This window comes from Moschus berezovskii, chromosome 15 (genome assembly GCF_049115385.1).
Source record: "Moschus berezovskii isolate FMDL1 chromosome 15, NW_MosBer_1.0, whole genome shotgun sequence".
NCBI classification, from domain to species: domain Eukaryota; kingdom Metazoa; phylum Chordata; class Mammalia; order Artiodactyla; family Moschidae; genus Moschus; species Moschus berezovskii.
Genome location: NC_142474.1, coordinates 5,150,917 through 5,170,102, shown reverse-complemented (window position 1 = coordinate 5,170,102; position 19,186 = coordinate 5,150,917). Strand labels below are relative to the sequence as shown.

Below are 19,186 nucleotides of genomic sequence, written 5' to 3'. Positions count from 1 at the left end.
GGGGAGGGGAAGTAGGAGAGGAAGTAGGTGCTTTCCCACTGAAATGGCTTCACAGGGAGCCCAGAAGAGAAGTGACTGCCCCCAACTGCTAGACGAGCTCTGAATGTAGACTGAGCAACTCAGAGGGCCCCCTCATCATTTTATTGTATATATATGAAGTAGTGGCTGCAAAGTAGGGGGGGGTGCTAGATGAAACCCAATATATTTGATGTTTCAAGGCCTAGCAGTGGGGGTGCTCTGCTCTTCTGAAGATGCCAGGAGGCTGTGGATCACACCTGGTTGAAGATGATGCTTCTATTCATGGCCCTTTAGTTAGAAGGAAAAGCCCAAGTCTACCGTCTTGGGCAGAGTTCCTCCAGAAGCCAATGTGGAGGCAAAGCTCTGAATACAAGTGAGTTACCTGAGAGGAGATCTTAGGGAGGACTGGTCCAGGGTTAAGGGAACAAGAAGGGCAACTCAGGAGCCAGTCGCCACTGTGGGCAAGGAGGACTCCGCCCCCGTGGGGACTCCCAAGAGTCCAGGAACAAGCAGTCCCTGAGAGGCCCCCCTCTGAGGAGCAGGGAGTCAAGGTGCTGGTGCACCAGCTTCCCTTGTCCTTGGCCGCTCGCGACCAGACCCCGAGGGGCACTGAGCCCACCCCAGCGACTGGAGGAAGCTTGCGAGTGTGAACGCAGCGGGCTGGGGGGACGCGCAGGCCAGGAGCCTGGCCGGGGAAACCTGTGCCGGGTTTCTCGTCCTCTGGGGAAACGAAGCTCCGACCTGCCTCAGCTGGAGTGTGACTGAGGGCCGAAGCATTCCCCACCGAGGCAGGAAGAGCAAGGGAAGCCGGAGAGCAGGCTGAAGTAACCATTGGGAGCGAGAAGAGACGAGCGATAAGCCGAGTTCGAGGAAAAGGTACCCAGACTTCTCAGAAAGTGTTGGGGAGGCCAGGGCACTGAATTTCCTGCTGCCTCATAAGACAGGAATTAGATCAAGCTGAGCTGTTCATCACGGAGGGCGGGGGACGACCCAGTCTGGAGGGTGAAGACCTCGGAAGCATTTAAATTGGAGAAGGAGAGAAAGATACTTGGAGGGAGGGAGTGAGTCAGGACGGGCTGAGGGAAAGAGGGGGATGGAGACAGAGGGGAAGCAGCAGGGACAGACCAAGAGATGTGGAAATGCACATGCCAGAGTGCCCAGTCACCACCACGCGTGGTCAGACTGAACACTAAGCGTCCTCTCTTTCACATGTGCTCTCCAGGCTTTCTTCACTAAAGGGGTATTCCTTTGGTGATTAGAAGAAGAACTGAGGGGGGAACAGGTCTAGAATTGACAGCTCTTAGTGGAGAGCATGTCCACTTCGAATCATTTCTGTCTCTAGTTCTTCCATGTTTCTTGAAATGATTTAAATACAAACACAGTTTCCTTTCTTCTCTCTCTCATTCCTTTTTTTTTTTTTTTTGAGATGCTCTGGGTCAGAGTCAGCTCAGAGCTGAACCAGAGCTAAGGCTGACAGTGGGTGGATTAAAGGTAATTTAAGGAGAGAAGGATTAGAAGCTGCTTTGGAAGTGAGAACCGAATTAACTTCTTCCTGTCTCTACCTCTGCAAGAACTGTCTTGTCCCAGAGTAGTGTAGGAGGGCAGTGGGGAGGGAAATTGGCTCTGTTTAGGGAGGTGATAAAATTGACTTTAGATGATTCATTCTTTCATATAGTCATTCAACAAGCATTCAGGGAGCACCTTCTTTGCCCAGCCCTGAGCTACCCAAAGGTATACCAAGATGAGTACTCCTCAGTCCATGCCTGAGACAAGCTCCCGGTCAGCTGAGAGAGACACACATCCGGACTGATAAGGCCAATACAAGAGGACTGATCTGCACCGAAAGAGAGGGTTGCACAAAGGCTGAAGTTCTGCTTTCACCCCACCCCACCCAGATACAGATCTTGGTTTGAAATGAAGAAGTAAGATGTGACGAGGGAGATTCTTATTTAGAAGAAAAGTGGTGACAAGTCGATGAAGGTGGTTTCCAGAAGAGCTTGACTTCCAAAGCAATGAGGGCTTTGCAGAAGGAATGTGGTTACACTTGAGACCCACAGAGAATGAGGTGGCTGGATGGCATCACCGACTCGACAGACATGGGTTTGAGTGAACTCCGGGAGTTGGTGATGGACAGGGAGGCCTGGCGTGCTGTGGTTCATGGGGTCGCTAAGAGTCGGACACGACTGAGCGACTGAACTGAACTGAACTGAGACCCACAGGGCTGGAGGAAGATTGAGACAGAAGACATAGACAGCGTATCAGTTAGCGTGCTTCTGGCTGCAAGTAACAAAAAAAGTAGCTTCAACAATAAAACAGAAAAGCTTGTCATGACAAAGAAGTTCAGAGCCAGGTGGTTCCAGGGACAGCTCAGTAACTCAGTGACTTTGTCAAGGACTCAGGGCTCTCTCTCTCTGTGCTCTTCCCGCCTTAACCTATTGAGGAAGAAGCGAAATTCCTTCCACGTGTCTCTTACAAGAGGGAGAAACCTTTCCCAGGAGCTCCTGGGCGGACTTTGCCTGACATCTAATTAGCTGCGTTTGAGTTATATGTCCATGCTCTAACTGCCAAGATGGCTTGGAAAAAGAACAGCTCACTTTTTTTTGCCTCTGTTATAATGGGTGGGCTCAGTCAGCCAAGAAGGGTGGGGGAAGGAATGGTGGGGAGATAGGCAACCAAAAAGTATCTGCCTCAGAAGGGAATTAACATTCTCTGGGCATGGTTTCTAACCCCAGCTGTCCCCGAAATTTCCAGCTTCCCCTTTAATATCTAACTAACAATCAGACCCCATGACACAAACAAGACTAAACTTTATCAGGTTCTTTCTGCGGATATTACTCAGAATCTCTGGGGGATGTTCACATGTCCCATGGACCATCCCTGTGGTTGCTTGAACTGTCTCTCCCAGGACTTCTACAGCCCTTGTCTGCCTTCTTTTAACTGCCTGCAGCAGGGTGCCACTCCTATCCCCAACACCATCTGAATCTGGAGGCACTACCCAGCCCTCTTCCTTTTCAGCCCCCTAAAACATGGCTGAGTTAACCAGAAAACAGATTCAATTACTATAAATGAGACTCCCACAAACAGTGGCTTAAACAAAGCAGAAGTTTAACAGTAAGAATGTCTGTAAGCAACCATGATGACTAGACCTGTATGCATCAGCTGAATATCAGCCTCCTTTATGTCTCTCTCATAGAACAATCTATGCACGACCAGTCTAGGGTGATGGGCCAGACTCTTCTTTTTCTTTTCCGCCCCTGTATGTTGCCCTTGTCTGCGCAGTTCAAGTTGGAACTCACTACATCCTACATTCCAGGCAGAGGGATGAAGTAAAAAAGCAAAAGAAAGAACTTACCTGTCCCCCTGCCCAGTACCGCTTAGGCCTTTGAAGGCACAATTTAGAAGTGGACCACATCACTAACACCCACATCCTATTGGCCAGCATGAAGTCACATGGCATAGTTACCTGCAAGGGAACATGGGAAATGTAGTCTTTAGTTGGGCAGCCATTGCCAAGGTACAATCCTGTTTCTACGAAAGAAGAAGAGAATTGATGTTGGGAACTATTAGTATCTAACCCCCAACCTAAGATGAGCTTGTAGCAGTGAACAACATTTTAGTGAAGCCTCGAGTGTAACAGGTGGATGCGCAGAAAAGGAAAACATAAAATGAAATTGTAAGCGCAGAGTTTCTAGAGGCCATGTACCTGTATCCTACTTTCGCTCATGCTGGTCTCCTTCTTTCTCTCCACCCCGTGACCGTGCTGTGGGAGCCAGTCTACCCGTCATGGAGGGGGCCTTCCTGCCTCTCCCTTTAGACTTTGGACCCTTACTCTCCCTTGCCTACCCCAGATGTGGGCAGTGGGAAGATCCTGGTTCTTCGAAGGAAAGCTCCACCCACTGTTCCCCATGGCTCAGGTGAGGATAGCAAAAGAGTTGTGAACCCATTTCCCCAAGTCTGGGTCCCTCTGCTCGGTCACTCCAAGTGTGGGACCTCTCCACAGGTCTCCCTCCATCACAAGGAGAGAAAGTTCAGGCCAGCCCCTCCCTCTCTGCAGTCAGTTCTCAAATGGAAGCTATTTCCATCTTCAAACACAAAAACTGCTGAAGCAAATACTTAATCAAAAAGACCTAAGCCTGGGGCCCTGTGCAGCTGCACAGATCACAGTGTGTGTGCTTAGTCAGTCGTGTCTGACTCTTTGCAACCCCATGGGCTGTAGCCCACCAGGCTCTTCTGTCCAAGGGATTTCCCAGGCAAGAGTACCGGAGTGGGTTGCCATTTCCTCCTCCAGGGGATCTTCCTGACCCAGGGGTCAAAACTGCATCTCTTGTGTCTCCTGCAACAGCAGGCAGGTTCTTTACCCCTGAGCCACCAGATGAGAGACACACCCACAAAGCCAGCCCTTCTCACCTCCAGCAGCATGCTAAAAATTCAGTTCAGTTCAGTTCAGTCGCTAAAAATTAGAGATGTAAAATAGGAGGTGGCAACATATACCATGAAAACATCTAGAAGCAGGTGGTAGCTTTTTTCACTCAGCAACCTATGCAATCACAATAATAACAGCCATATTTATGGAGTCCTGGCCCTGAACTAGACACAAAGCTCAGACACCAACTCATTCAACTGTCACATCCCTGGCTTAACGTAAAAGACGGAAAACTGACAATCAGAGGGGGTAAATAACCTGTCCAAGGGCACACAAGCCCAAGTCAGCCAGATTGCAGAATCTACGCCCAGAACCACTGTAGTGCGGTGGCCTCTGAAAACCTTCCTTTCCTGAAAGCACGGGGTCAGGTCTAGTTTCCATCCTTGAGTCAAACTTCCCTGCTTAAAGGTTCCCTGCTTTAATCACCACCCCGCACCCTCCTTTCTCAGAAGACACATGATTCCCCCTAGTTCCCCTGAGCGCCTGCCCCTCCAGTCCCTGGGAACTCACCCTTGCAAGAGAGGCAGCTCCAGATTAGATTTATGGATTTATTTTTGTTTTTATTTTTAACAACTTGGAGTCAAGTCTGAAATATTTTGTGGGGGTTGGTGGGGGGAGGTGGGAGAGTCTTCACAAGGATGGGGAAGGTCACGGGAGGAGGTGAGGGAGGAGCTTCTGGACTGCTAACCTTCCTGTGAGTTCTGAAACAGTGCAGAACTCAAATGTAGTCATAGAATTTCAGAATTAGAAACAGCATCTAGAGCTGAACTGGGTTCAAATCCTGACACCACCATTTCTTAGCCGTGTGACTACAAGCAAGCTGTGAAACTTTCTGTGCTTCAGTTCAAATGTGGGATAATAATAGTGGTAGCTTCACCATGCTGTTGCGATAACTATTTTCATGATTATCATGTGTCCTGGTTTATTATTAAGGCTTCCCTGATGGCTCAGATGGTAAAGAATCTTCCTGTAATGCCGGAGACCCAGGGTGGAGCCCTGGGTCAGGAAGATCCCCTGGAGAAGGGAATGGTTACCCACTCCATTATTGTTGACTGGAGAATCCCATGGACAAAGGAGCCTGGTGGGCTACAGCGCATGGGGTCAGACATGACTTAGCATGCACACATGGTTATTATTTGTTAAGAGCTCATGGGAGTTCTTGGGAGAGACTGTGGCTGCGAGCACAGGTGCTGAAACCAGATTGCCTCTTATCTAAATCCTATTCCATACATATAGCTGTGTGACCTTGGTTAAGAAATTGACCTTTCTGGGCCTCAGTTTACTTATTTGCCAATATTTCCCTTAGACAAAGTGACTGGCTTAGAGATGGCATATGAGACTCAAGTGGACCAATGAGATTCAAGGCCAAGACTGGTGCTGGGGCCACAGGGGAAGAAAAGCACTCTTTCTGCCGGGGTTGCTGACTGCAAGGAGTGAGCCTGGAGCTCCAGGGCCATCCTGGGTGCCTGGGAGGAGAGTGAAGCTAACACAGAGGGACGCACTGAGGCAGCAGGGTGGGGGAGAGTTGCAGTGATGAGGTTTGAGGCCCTGGACGCGGCTGTGCCTGAAGCCAGCCACCTTTGGACTTCCCAGTCTCATGAGCCAACGGACTCCCCATTTTGAGAAAGCTATTTTCAGTTGAGCTTTTCTCACTGGAAAGCATCCAGGCTGAGACTAGAAGGTTAAGCAACTCGCCCAAAGCCTGAAAGGTAGCAAGCAGCAGACCTAGGGTTTAGAAGCTTCTAACCTACTGCATTCAGACCAACGTATTGGGGTATTCACTGATTTCACCTCTTCTTACCCATTTTCTCATCACAAAATGGAATAACACCAGACTTTTAGGACTGTTGGAAAATATAAAATGCGAGATCAGGACTTCCCTGGCGGTCAGTGGTTAAGACTCCACACTTCCTCTGCAGGAGGTGCAGGTTCAATCCCTGTTCAGGGAACTAAGATGCTATGTGCCACATGGCCAAAAAAAAAAAAACACCAATTCTATTTTTTTTTTTTAAGAAAAAGCCAAAATAAACTATTTTTTAAAAATAACGTAAAACGCAACACCACACCTAGCATGTCTATAACCCATGGCTGAAGCTCTCTCTGTAAATCCAGTTTCCTTGCCGCGGACCTGGGTTTTATCCTGAGTCAGTTATCCCATCTCAGGGATGTGTTTGGCTGTCACCAAATCAGCCAGCCGGTCCAGGTGCCCAAACCTCTTCAGGAGAGCAGCTGTGAATCTCAGAGGGAAGGGCCACATCCCTTCTTGGCTATGTGTCCTCACTGGCAGACAGAAGGAGCTGGGGCGGGGGGGCGGGGGGGCGGCCCTGAGGACTCTAGAAGTCCGAGTCTATGAGGTAGAAAAAAGCCCTGTTATCTTGATTTCTGGAACCTTCCAAGGTCTGGTGGGCCCATCTGGGGACGACCTGCTGCTCAAGGAAGCCAGCACTGAATCGGATCGACTTTGTCTCTTTTCTCCATGGAGTTTACATGCAGTGGTGGACAAGAACACATAGAAAAATGTATTACATAACACCAGTCGGTAACAGCAGGGAGAAAATATGTCCTCAAAGGCCTGACAGGTGCCGAGAAGGAACAGGGATTCGGGGCACCGTTCACTCGGGGGCATCAGAAGGGGCCTCTCTGAGGAAGTGACATCGCATCGGAGGCTAGTTTGCTCTCCCCCTGAATCCCAAGCTCCTAACAGAGACATTACTTTGCCAACTAATCTATCTCCCAGAAACAGACCGGGACGGATTTTTACCAGGAAACTTGCTGACACTGCTAAGTCAGGAGTCAATGATCTGTCCAAGGCTTGGTAAACAGCCATCCTTCTCTACTGACAAATCTTTAGGACATTTTTAAAAGTTTAATGGGTCATTGATTTCCTCCATTAGCTAAATCTGTGAAGGAAAGACCCGGGAAATCGCGTGAGACCATCCCTTAGGCAGGCCTGCCAGGAAAAGGTTTTAGCTATCATGACACATGGTTGTTTGTTTATTTTCTAACCGGTCATCACTAAAAGATTCCCCAACATCACCACCACATCTCTTGGGGATACCAAGCCTTGGCTAGTTCTAGGCCAGGCCTTGGCAGGGAACTGGCAGAATGTTATGGACAAGAGCCAAGCCTCAGAGAGCTGAAGAAGATTCCAGCAACTCAAGTCCCTCTTCCCAATCCAATATCAGGGGCTTGGGACATGGCCCAAGAGGTCGAGGTCCCTACCCTCATGGAATGCTTTGTGGGGACGGGGGCAGGAAAAGGAAACAAGCCAACAAATAAAGAGGGGGATTTAACACAGAGACGAACTCTGTGATGCAAAAAAATGAAAAAATACAAGGTCACTGTTAGAGAGTGACTGGGGTCTATTTTAGAGGTGGTGGTTAGAGACCTGTGTGCAGAGGACACTTTACCTGGGATTTAAAGGGTGAGAAGAATTGCAAGAAGATCCAGGCAGCAAGAAAAGCTGGTGCAAAGATCCTGAGGTTGAAACTCATTCAGTGAATTAGAGAATTGGACTAGAGTACAAAAAAAGGAGAGAGTGTGGCCAAGTGCACCAAGGTTAGGACTTATTTGGGTTTCATTCTAATAAGGATGGGTAACTACTGGAAGATTTTACATATAAGTTTTCATGATCTAAAAGATAAGAGCACTTTCTGGCTGCTATGTGAAGAATGGATATAATAGTGACTAGCTGAAATCTGCGGAGAAGGCAATGGCACCCCACTCCAGTACTCCTGCCTGGAAAATCCCATGGATGGAGCAGCCTGGTAGGCTGCAGTACGTGGGGTCGCTGAGGGTCGGACACGACTGAGCGACTTCACTTTCACTTTCACACATTGGAGAAGGAAATGGCAACCCACTCCAGTGTTCTTGCCTGGAGAATCCCAGGGATGGGGAAGCCTGGTGGGCTTCCGTCTATGGGGTCACACAGAGTCGGACACGACTGAAGTGACTGAGCAGCAGCAGCAGCAGCTGAAATCTGAAATGAGGGGTTTCATTCAGGATTAATATTGTGACAAAGTTTTACCCTCGGTCATTGTGGTAGGTTGAGTGGAGGGTCTCAAAAAGACATACCTGAGTCCTTTCCCCTAGAACCTAGAAGGTAACCTTATTCAGAAAAAGAGTCTTTGCAGATGTAATTAATTCAAGGATCTCAATGTGAGATCATCTTGGATCACCTGGCCACGCAAAGTCACCCTGCATTAGAGTAGGTCCTAGACCCAGTGACAGATACCCTTCAAAGAGTAAGGCAGAGGGAGATTAGACAGCCGGAAGGGGAGACAGAGAAGAAAACTGAGTAAAGACAAGACAGAGAGCAGACCTATGCTGCCACAAGCTAAGGAACTACTGAAGCCACCAGGAGCTGGAAGAAGCAAAGAAAGATTCTCCCCTAGAGACTTCAGAGGGAGTGTGGCCCTGTCAACACGTTGACTTCAGACGTCTGGCCTCCAGTACTGTTCAAAACATTTATTTCTGCTGCTTTAAGCCAACAAATTTCTGGTAATTTGCTAGGGTCACCTAGGTAACTAATACATCCACTAAACACACGTGATCCCTGCACCCCACCACACTCCTTCACCAGGATCCTGTGCATAGCGCTGGCTCCACTCGAAAGCCGCTCCAGTCACTGGGTGGCACTCCCTGAAGGCATGAGGACCACTTGGGCTCCAGATGGGCATTTGATTTATTTACTTACTTAGCTCAGCCCATGTGAGAGGAATGAACCAGCCTTGTTCTCTGTTCCCTTCAAGGAGCTCTTCTGTGAGTTCCAGACAAACTAGCACTTAAAGAAACAAGGGCAGGAAGAGTTCACAGACCTGGAGAGTCAAATAGCTAAGACTTATATTAGGCAACTGCCAACTGTGGGGTTCCCAAACTTTTCACTTGAAGGGATATCTTTTGTTAATTTCCCCCTCCATGAAATAGTTTCTAAAGACATTGCCTATCAAACTAATTGCATTTACCCAATAATAATTTACCTCCCATTTGCTATTATTCGATGGAATATAATAACGGGGGCTCATATTTATTGATCCACCCACTAGACTAAAAGCACTGTGCTGTGTGTGTGCTCAGTTGCTTTCAGTTGTGTCCGACTTTTCGCGACCCCACGGACCACAGCCTGGCAGGCTCCTGTGTCCATGGGATTTTCCTGGCAAGAATACTGGAATGGGTTGCCATGCCCTCCTCCAGGGAATCCTCCCCACCCAGGGATCAAACTCCACTCTCCTGTGTCTCCTGCATTGCAGGCAGATTCTTTACCGCTGAGCCACCAGGAAGATCCCAAAACACTATACATATTCTTTCAATCTTCACACCAGCCTATGAGATGGGTACTTTTATTATCTTCATTTTACAAAGGAGGGAACAGAGGCAGAGAGCGATTAGGTAATTTGCCCAAGGTTGCACAGTTAGTATTATATTTAATAGAGCTGCAATTTGGACTTAGGCAGCCTGGCTCCAAAGGGTGTTCTCCCCTGGAGACTGGGTTAGAATCCTGGCTTCCATACCGATATGCAAAGGTACCTTGGCCAAGTGATTTTGCCTCCCAGCGCCTCAGTTTCCTCATCTATAAAATGAGAATAATAAAAGTGCCTATATTGTAGGGTGGTTGTAGAGATTAAATGAGAAAATGTACTTGAAATGCCAGGCACAGTGCCCACCATAAGCACTCAAGGAATGAGTTGGAATTCAACACAACTCTTGGGGAGGCTTGAGATGGGAACAGTGAAGAGAGATGATTCCCTCCTGTAGGGTCTCTGACCCCACTAAGTTCACAAAATCCAAATAAGGTGCTAGAGCCAAAGGTGGGTGGCTTAAAGTAGAACCTGCGGGAAGGCAAACTGACCAGCCCTTTTCACGTGCGCTTCAAGGACCACAGGTACAGAATTAGCTGGGTTGGCGGGTGGAAAATATACATTCTCGTATCCGAATCTTTTGGAGGTCGGCCCGGAAACCTGCCATTATTCAACACTATTGCACTGTGGAATGTATGCTACACTGAGTCCAGTCTGAGCAGGACTTGCTTGCTATTTTGGGAAATATTGAAAATCATTTTAAGATCCCAATCCATTCATTTCCGCAGCGCCCAGGAGACTCCAAAACGGAAAGCACATTCAGATAACAGCGGGGCCTTTCCCAACAGTCTGGTAAACCATGAAGCGCTAAGTTTCAAGAAACCAGGGCAGACTTCGGGCCAGAGAAGGGAGCCTGGAAGAGGAGCACGTAACGCCCCCTAGCTCCCCGCGCCTCCTCCAGCTTTGAACCCTGGGACCTAGGCCCTGGCGCTGCAGGAAAGAAGCATCACTGCTTCAAGGTCACTTGAACCTAACGCACCGCGTCACGGCGGGCGCTCAAGACACGTGGGCGGCGTGGCGGGGAGGCTTGCAAACCCACGCGCCGTGGGCGGGGCGCCAGGGGTCGCCTAGGCAACGGGCGCGCGCCACGCCCAAGCCCGGAGTCCGGGAAGGGAGGGGGGAACGCGCGCGGCAAGATGTCTGCCCCCCGGCCCCGCCCCGCGGAAGTGCTCGCCGACACTTAGGAGAGCTGATTGGCCCTCCTGGCTGAGGGGCGGAGCTCGCTGCAGCGCGGTGCGTACTTCCGGCTGCCGGGTTGACATGAAGAAGCGGCGGCGGCGGCAGCGGCGGCGGCTGAGGCGGCGGTAGCGGCGGAGCCGAGCCTTGTGGCGGGACTCGGGACGGCGAGCGCGACGCGGCCTAGAGCGGCAGACGGCTCAGCGGGGCCGAGGGAGAGGCGCGGCAGCCGCCCCGGCCCGTCATGGAGATGGAGAAGGAGTTCGAGCAGATCGACAGAGCTGGGAGCTGGGCGGCCATTTACCAGGTGCGGGAGCGCCCCGGAGCGCTGCAGGCCCTTCCCGAGGCCTCGAGGGCCTTCCCCTCACACACACCGCCCCCGGCCTCCCTGTGCGCCCGCGCTCCGCCTCGGTCCCCGCTGCTTGAGGACCCGATCGGCCGGCGGCCGCGGCCGGCGCCCTGTGTCTTTGTGCCCCGGTCGGGCCTGCGTCTCTCCCGGGCCTCGCAGCCCCCGGTGTCCCCCCACCTTCCTCTGGTCTTCCAGCCCCGGCTGACCGACCTCGCGAGCCTGGAAGCCGCCGGCCTCCGCTCTCGGCGCGCAGCCTCGCACCCCGACCCCGCCCCCCTGGCCGGCCACTCTTTGTCCCCCGGGGTGGTGGGCAGAACGCCCCCCGCCCCCCACTTCCCTTCCTAGACCGGACCACCGCGGACTGTCTTCCTTTGTCTCCCCGGGGGGAGAGGGGGACTCCCGCCCGCCCTCTTTTACATTTCCTCTCCCACTAGCCGCCGAGCTGCGTCGAGTCCCGAGGATGACAGTCCCTTCCCCTTTCCTGTTCATTGATTTGATGGATCTGCATCGGCGTGCCTCTTACCGTGCTAGGCACTGCGGGGGCGCTGGAGGTAGTAGTGTTTGCTGAACGAGACCCGCGAGATCCTATCCACCCCGGGAGCTTAGAGTCGAACGGGGGCAGTCAAACACGTGAGCAGATCATTTCAAATGGTGACCGGGGCTGCGAAGAAAACAAAATATCAGCGGGTCGAGAGTGACTTAAGAGGCGAGGGGCTGTCTCAGAGAAGGGGATCAGGGAAGATCTGTCAGAGGAAGAGGCATTTGCTCCGTGAGCTCAGCCCTGAGAGTATCAGACTCAAGCGCTTTCCAGCCAGGAGGCCCGTAGCACCCACTTCACTGGGGCCAGAAGGGTACCCGGTGTCAGGCAGGCAGCGCGGGGGGAGGTTAACGTTTTTAACTTCTCGAAAACAGCATCTTTTTCTCCGGCGAGCATCTGACCCTTTGTTCAGGGTGGAGATGATGATGTCTTCCCAGTCCTCATCTCCTTGTGGGCTATGGTGGTTCATGAATAAAAACTTAGGGAGCTGGGGTTTCTCCCATATGTCTGCATCATCAGATAGAAAAGATGAAGAGGTCTGCTTTCAGGAGCAGCTAAATCCTGTGAGGAAAATATGTTGCTCCCGATTAAATGTCATTGCGGGGGTTGTGAGGATTAACCAAAACCGCACTGGGTATTTTAAATAAACGATGTACAGAATAGAGAGATGATGTTACTTGTGTAAAGGGAGAAGGCTGTTTTCGGCTTATAGGCTCAAAAGGCAAATTGTGAGACCCATCAGCTGGTATTAAAATCTATTTTGAGCTCCACTTAAAAAGGAAAAAAGCTTTAAGCAGTTCTTTGGTATGCTTGACTAACAAAAGCCTTTTTTTGGCAGGCTTGGTTTCATGTGGATTTGCATCAAGCTTATTTGACAGGATTCTTTTTACTTGCACTGTAATGTATATTAGCTTCTGATAGACTGATGTTTATAACCACTCTAATCTGTATAAGTACGGTCGATCAATATATAAAATTTGTATTCCATGTCTAGTCTCTCTGAGTGAATTGAATGAATTCCACAAGTGACTCTGAGAATGTGTAGACAAGTTTTCTGCATCAGATTTAATACAGTAAAGTGGTTTTAAAATAAAAAATTCTTGGTCTGAAGTTGATTATGATGTACCCCGTCTCAAGTAGGGGTGGTCTCCAGGAGTTTAGGGGGAAAATCTTTTATATGGAAACTGACTCAGTTGGCAGCAACAAATTCATATTGTAAAAAGCCTTTGGTTGAATTTGATTTGTTTTAGGGCAGAGTGAGAGACCTGACACCCAAGCATTGTTAAAACTGTGTTAAGCAAGCCACTAGAATGGAGCATGGTCTTCAATTAAATTTTCCTCATTGTTCTTAAGTTCATCTACCACCTTGAAGTCCCATGAGTTATATGTTGAGATTTCTCTAGACTCATAATGGATTGCCACATTTCTGGAGGTGGTTTCTTTTATCTTAGAGAATTATCCAGTCAGGCTTTCTCACCTTTGCAGTACAGATATTTCTCTTTTACAAAATCGAAATTAGAAGCTCTTTTCCTTCTTAAAGTTAAAAGTGTTAACAGCCGACTGTGGCATTTTAAAACAATGTAGAATTCAAATGACCTTGAGTTTAAGGTGCAGATTTTCCAAAGTATGTGTCAATTTACCAAAACCATTATTTTTCAGAAATTCAAAGAAATGTATTTATAGTTGGTAGAAAATGGAAGTTAAAAATATTTTGTGGCATGTCGTAATGAAGGCAACTTTCTACCAAGCCACTTTGAGCTTGCCTAGTCTACTGTGATTTTAAAAATAATACATAATTTTTGTAAACAAAGCAATGCAGTTACTTCTCACTATACTAACTTCTGACTAGAACAAAAAGATGTAAAAACTCGGAAAAAGTGGGAAAAGAACAAAGGTTGAAGTAGACTTTTACATGCTAAGGAATGTGGCAGCTTAGAAAACAAATGTTTCAAGCAAAGATTCTCTGTCAGTTTCATAAAGTGAGTATAACTGGTTTTAGTCGTTAATGCTAATAAATAGCATAGCTATTAATAAGCATTTCGGTCTATAAAAAGTCAGCTGTGAAAGCATGTGCTACTGCTGCTAAGTCGCTTCAGTCGTGTCCAACTCTGTGCGACCCTGTGCAGATGGCTTTAAAAATTGTTTTCTATCATTTAAACGATTGTATGTCTGGTTTGAAAAGTGGAAGTAATACATAGCAGGCCTTGAGTGCTCAAGAGAGAAGAGATAGGGGAAAGGGATTGGTTCTGGAGCTAGAATGAGAAGAGTGGGCTTGAATGAATGAAAATCAAAAAAACTACCTTCTGTAATTTAAAGTTGGGGTCAGGTATTTTCACTGTTTCTCTCATCTCTAATTCTTTGATTCTCTGACACTGTTCACTACTTCTCAGTATGAATAATTTGATTGTCTCAGATAAAAGAGATTGCAACAATAGCTTGTGACTCGAAGGCAAGATTTATTCTGTGTTAGAGGCAAGCTTTGTAAAATGGGCCCCTCTTCCAATTGACATTTGTTTTTATAGCTGCTTTCATTGTGAAATACGACTTAATGCCTGACTGTGTTAAAACCATGTTATAACAGTAGACCACTAAAATTTCTTACTGTTCTGTACTTCTTGTGTCCTTATAGTCTAAGGCGAATATTAAAATTTCCTAATAATTTTTTATATAAATGCTATGCTCTTCAGAGAAAAACTGTGTTTTGTGCCGAGGAAAAGATCTGTATGCTATGACTCACTTCACTTAAAAAAAAAAAAGACAAAGGGAAATGACATGGAGAGCTTGGGAAGCCCTAGTCCTCTTGAGTGACCCATTAGATCTAAATGTTCTCTTGTAGCCCTGGTTTGAGTGCACTAAATTTAGATGTCTGAGCCCCACTTTGGAAGCATGCAAAGACGCTTGTAATTGTCTGGACTCCTCTTAGATTAACAGGGGGCACAAGTAGCAATAGTGAAAGGAAGAATGTTTTGCTGTCATTATTTGTTTGATGTCACTGATGTATTTAGAGGAATACTTCGGTTCTTTTGGAAGTACGTCATAAACCGTACCAGGTGGTTCTAAAAAGTCAGCTGGCAGATAACACACGCACACGTATGTGCTTAGTCGTGTCCAGCTCTGTGCAACCCCACGGACTGTATCCCACCAGTATAGTGGTAATGCAAGTGATTCTCAGTTATCTGCCATTGGGCTCCAAGGTCTCTCCAGTGCATTTTGCATTTTAGCAGAAATAGCTCTCGCAAATCTATTTTTAAAAAATTCTGGTATTGAGTAATGTAATTAATGTGTATTGAATTTCATGATGAATCTTTTACGTTTCCTGTAGGGATTTTTTTCAGTCTCTAAACTGCTGAAATAACTGTGTCCGCCCTGTGCCCCTCAGCCACCCCCCCCCCGGCCTTTTTTCTTTTTTTGAGTTGTCCATTTTCTGATCTAAATGATCAGAAAGGAATGCAGAATCCTTTTAGCAGTTTTTGTCCAATGCTTTGCTCTTGATGGCATGTATTTTTCCTCAGCCTACCTGATGGCGTGTGAGTTTTGCACAAGCTGGCATCCCTCCCTACAGTGTTTTTGTTAATTGGTTCGTGGTAACCAGCTGATACTGACTGTAAAGAGGCTGGGCATGTTTCCTTGTACTGCCCCTGCTCGGGAACAATGGGAAGTCCAGCTGGGTCATTGTGTCCAAGACAGTGCAGTTTGGTACCAGTCATTCGGTGCACGTTTTGAGTATCCGTGAGTGCTGGGAGCTTTGCAGTGGTTCTTGATTCCTCTGCCACATCTCGCTGACTGGTCACCATGACATGCTTCCTACCATCCCAGTGGTCTCAGTTCTCAAGTTTTGCCTATGCTGCTACCATTTCTGGTTTCGCATAACAGAAATTAGTGAAACCAGAAACATACTAATAAGGTCCCTCAACACTTCTCTGCACACCTTCCCCCACCCTACCAGATGTATTCTTCACATTATCTCTGGGGTAATTGTGTTAAAAACGGCCCTGAGCCTGCCTCTGCTCTGTTTACTTCTCTGCTGTCGTTTGTCTGTGAGGTCCAAACTCCTCGGTGTGGCAGCCAGGCTCCAGCCTTCCCCTCCCTCCCATGTACCTTTTATTCTAGCCACCCTGGGAGGTGCAGTCTTCTCCAGTCTCACCGGTCTCTCTCATTCCTCTGTCCCTTGGCTCAGCACTCTGTTTAGGCTGCCAGTCCCACTCTCTCTGGCTCAGACGTGTGCCCCTCACACTAGATTTTCACCTTCTCATTTGTCTGCGTCCGTACACCTTCACACCCATCTCTTTCAAAGCCCCGTGCTCTCACAGGAGTGGTTTCTTCGTATGTGGGCTCATCTCCTATAGAGTCCGAGCTATGGAAGTCAGCCCTTCCATGTTTCTCATTCATCTTGGTGTGCTTTGCACCGGCCACAGAGTGCCTTAAGAAATGTTGGGGTTGAATGGATAGTCAGCACTTTGCTTTGGGCGCTGACAATAGACAAGTCATGGTTCCCAACTCCCATTCTCGGGGAGGAGGAATGGTAGACACACACATTAATAGATTGGCCTGTGTGGTTACTAATAGCAGAGGCCACTCGCAGAGAAAACCAGCATGGTGTGACCCGTGGCTTGACGAGGCAGTTTGGTTCTGCCTGCTGTGGTGGCTTGGAAGGAAAGCTTGGGTTCTTACCCAGTAGGAGTTCACACCACCAGTGTGTTTCACAGGAACTTTCAGTTTAACAACAGATTTGTCCTTGGCCTGGGGTGAACTTAATAGGAAACTTGGAAGTAGTATATCTGTCTCTTTAAAAATTATTGAATTACTCTGTTCTCATCACTCTCGATTAGTTCTCACATGCCTTCTAGAAGAGCTTCACATGTACCTGGTTTGTAAAATGTGTTTGGACTATGGTGGGATTAAAAATATGGTTCTTCGTAAAGTAACAACCCTTTTAAAATCTCTGATTTTTCTTTTTTTTTTCCTCAAAGTATAAATGGTAAAGGCAAACATTTTTGGCCTTTGATCAGACCACACTTCTGGCCAAGAGGGTAGTTCAATCTTGCTTTTTCCCTAGTCGGTTCTAACACTAACTAGTCTGACTGGGTTCCTTCCTCTGTAAAAATGATCCTCGACTAACTGACCACTAAGTTCTCATCAAGTAATAAAAGTCTTTAATGTACTCACAAAGAGAGTTTAATGTTCTTGAAGTAATCCTTGTAAACACTGCAGTGGTTACTCAGTTTTGTAAGGTGTGTGGGTGTCAGTGGGTACAATTAGGCTCAAAAATGCATGAAAGTTTTGTGAGTATAGTTAAAGATTCAAAAGAATCAAAGCTTTTTTTCCCAAGAGGTATTGAAACCTTTTTAATAAGTAGGGTTCCTTTGGTTCAGTAATGTGGGAAAATGAGTGGCACTGACATATGAGTTATGCTTGCAGTTTTTCTCAAAGTAGCAATTGGTGGTTTTTCCTGTAAAGATAGAGGAACTGATTCTTGAGAATTTACGAAAGATTCAACCCCAGCTAGGTACATGAAGAGTCGCTGCCCTTTATGTTGTAATTTTAGAAAGAAACCTACATCTGGTCTAAAATCATTTGAAGAGTTTGTTAGTATGCACAGCTGCCATGTTTGGAAACAAAGTACCTGAGGCTCTAGCATTTGAGAAATAATGCTTCACTTTGGGCTATAGAGTTGCCCAACAGCTGCCCTCCCCTTTCTCAAGGCAGCTTGATGTAATCACAAGTGACTTACTGACAGTCTGTAAATTCTGAATGTCTGAAAGCTAGGAACAAGACCATTTCCCATGTAAGATCTTTTCTTCCCCAAAATAAATAGCCAAAGGAAAATGAAGCACACACACACACACGCACCCCCGCCCCCATCAGTCAATCTTGAGACTATGGTACGAGTCACACTGCAGATAAAAATAACTACTGATAGATGATTTTCAGTTTTCTTTTTAAATTTGTGACCTGATTTAATTTGCAGTTCCAAATGCTGTGATTCTGCCGAGGCTGTATGCAAAGTTTTACGGGTGGTGGTGGTTTACTCCCTAAGTCATGTCTGACTCTGTGACTCTGGACTGTAGCCCGCCAGACTCTGTCCATGGGATTCTCCAGGCAGGAATACTGGAGTGAGTTGCCATTTCTTTCTCCAAAAGTTTTATGGATACCCCATGGTAATTAGATTTGGTGCTTAAAGAGTTCTGCAGCACAGAATCACAAAGTAAACATGGCTTATTAGCAAAGGGACCCTTAAGGATTATATTTTTCTCGGGAAAATACACATATTCCCTACTACTCTTAGTCTAGTACTGTGCCAGGAAATTTTGAGTCCTTATTGAAGAAGGTTAACCACTTGTGGAAGCAAACCTTTGGGCCCAAGTAACCTTGTGTCCTGGGCTCTTGCAGAGCAGTCTTCCCAAAGACTGCGTGAGGCATGCTTTCTTTGACAGATGAAGAAGGGAAAGCCTCGGTTGTGTTTGTGGCTTCTGTGGGCCAGCAGCACCACTTGCAAAGATAAGACGAGCATAGCAAAAGGAGGGTTCCAAGACTGCGTTTTTCTGATTTATTAGTTAGTGATTGCAGAGGGAAAACTCTCCCTTATCTCCATTACTCTGTTATTAAACGTTTCCCCCCCTGACTTTTTTCTTCTTACCTAATGGCTTTGTTATTGGTACAACTCTCCTTTTGAAGAATCACATTTAAAAATTGCCACACTGAGTCCCAGGGAACAGCTTGAAGTGAAGAAGTGAAGTGAAGTCGCTCAGTCGTGTCCGACTCTTTGCGACCCCATGGACTGTAGCCCACCAGGCTCCTCCATCCATGGGATTCTCCAGGCAAGAATACTGGAGTGGGTTGCCATTTCCTTATTCTGATGAGTACTCATTACTCAGAGAATTATGCACTGCTGTGAATTGCTTACAGGAAGGTGAACATCAAGTAATTACTCCAAATAGTTGGAGTTCTCTGAAGAACAGGGGGTCACTTAGAAATGTCTGCACGTGAAATCACTTCTGAATATAACTTCACTCAGGAGAACAAACAGGCAAGCTGTATTTGGCATAATAGGGTAAATTAGCTTTAAATTCCCTTGGTGGTTAAACATTTGTTGCTGTTCTATTTATCTCTCTTAGACCGTGTATTGCCTCACTATTCAAAGAGTCAGGCCTGAGTTTGCTTCTGCAGGGATAAAGGTGAAGTATGCTTCAGTGGCTAGTCAATATTTGTGTGGCCCTGTCGCACAGAAAAGAGGCCTCTCAGAAGATACTCAAAGGTGTATTGGAGGGAGTTTTCTGGTTTTTTTGTTGTTGTTGTTCTTATTCTGCTTTATTTTTACCCTGATT

General features: G+C 47.3%; 1 protein-coding gene across 4 annotated transcripts in view; it reads left to right on the top strand.

Moving 5' to 3' along the window:
- Nucleotides 1–11,041: 11,041 nt before the first annotated feature.
- Nucleotides 11,042–19,186, top strand: part of PTPN1 (protein tyrosine phosphatase non-receptor type 1) — a 63,796-nt gene continuing 55,651 nt past the window's right edge. For 2 of the 4 annotated variants that reach the window (XM_055393602.2, XM_055393585.2), the window contains exon 1: nucleotides 11,044–11,281. Coding sequence is in view for 3 of the 4 variants with exons in the window: in XM_055393585.2 (XP_055249560.1) it covers nucleotides 11,219–11,281 (63 nt within the window). In the remaining variant the exon portion in view is untranslated. Of the gene's footprint in view, nucleotides 11,282–19,186 lie in introns of all 4 variants that reach the window. The other 2 variants (XM_055393593.2, XM_055393578.2) reach the window with 2 other exon arrangements.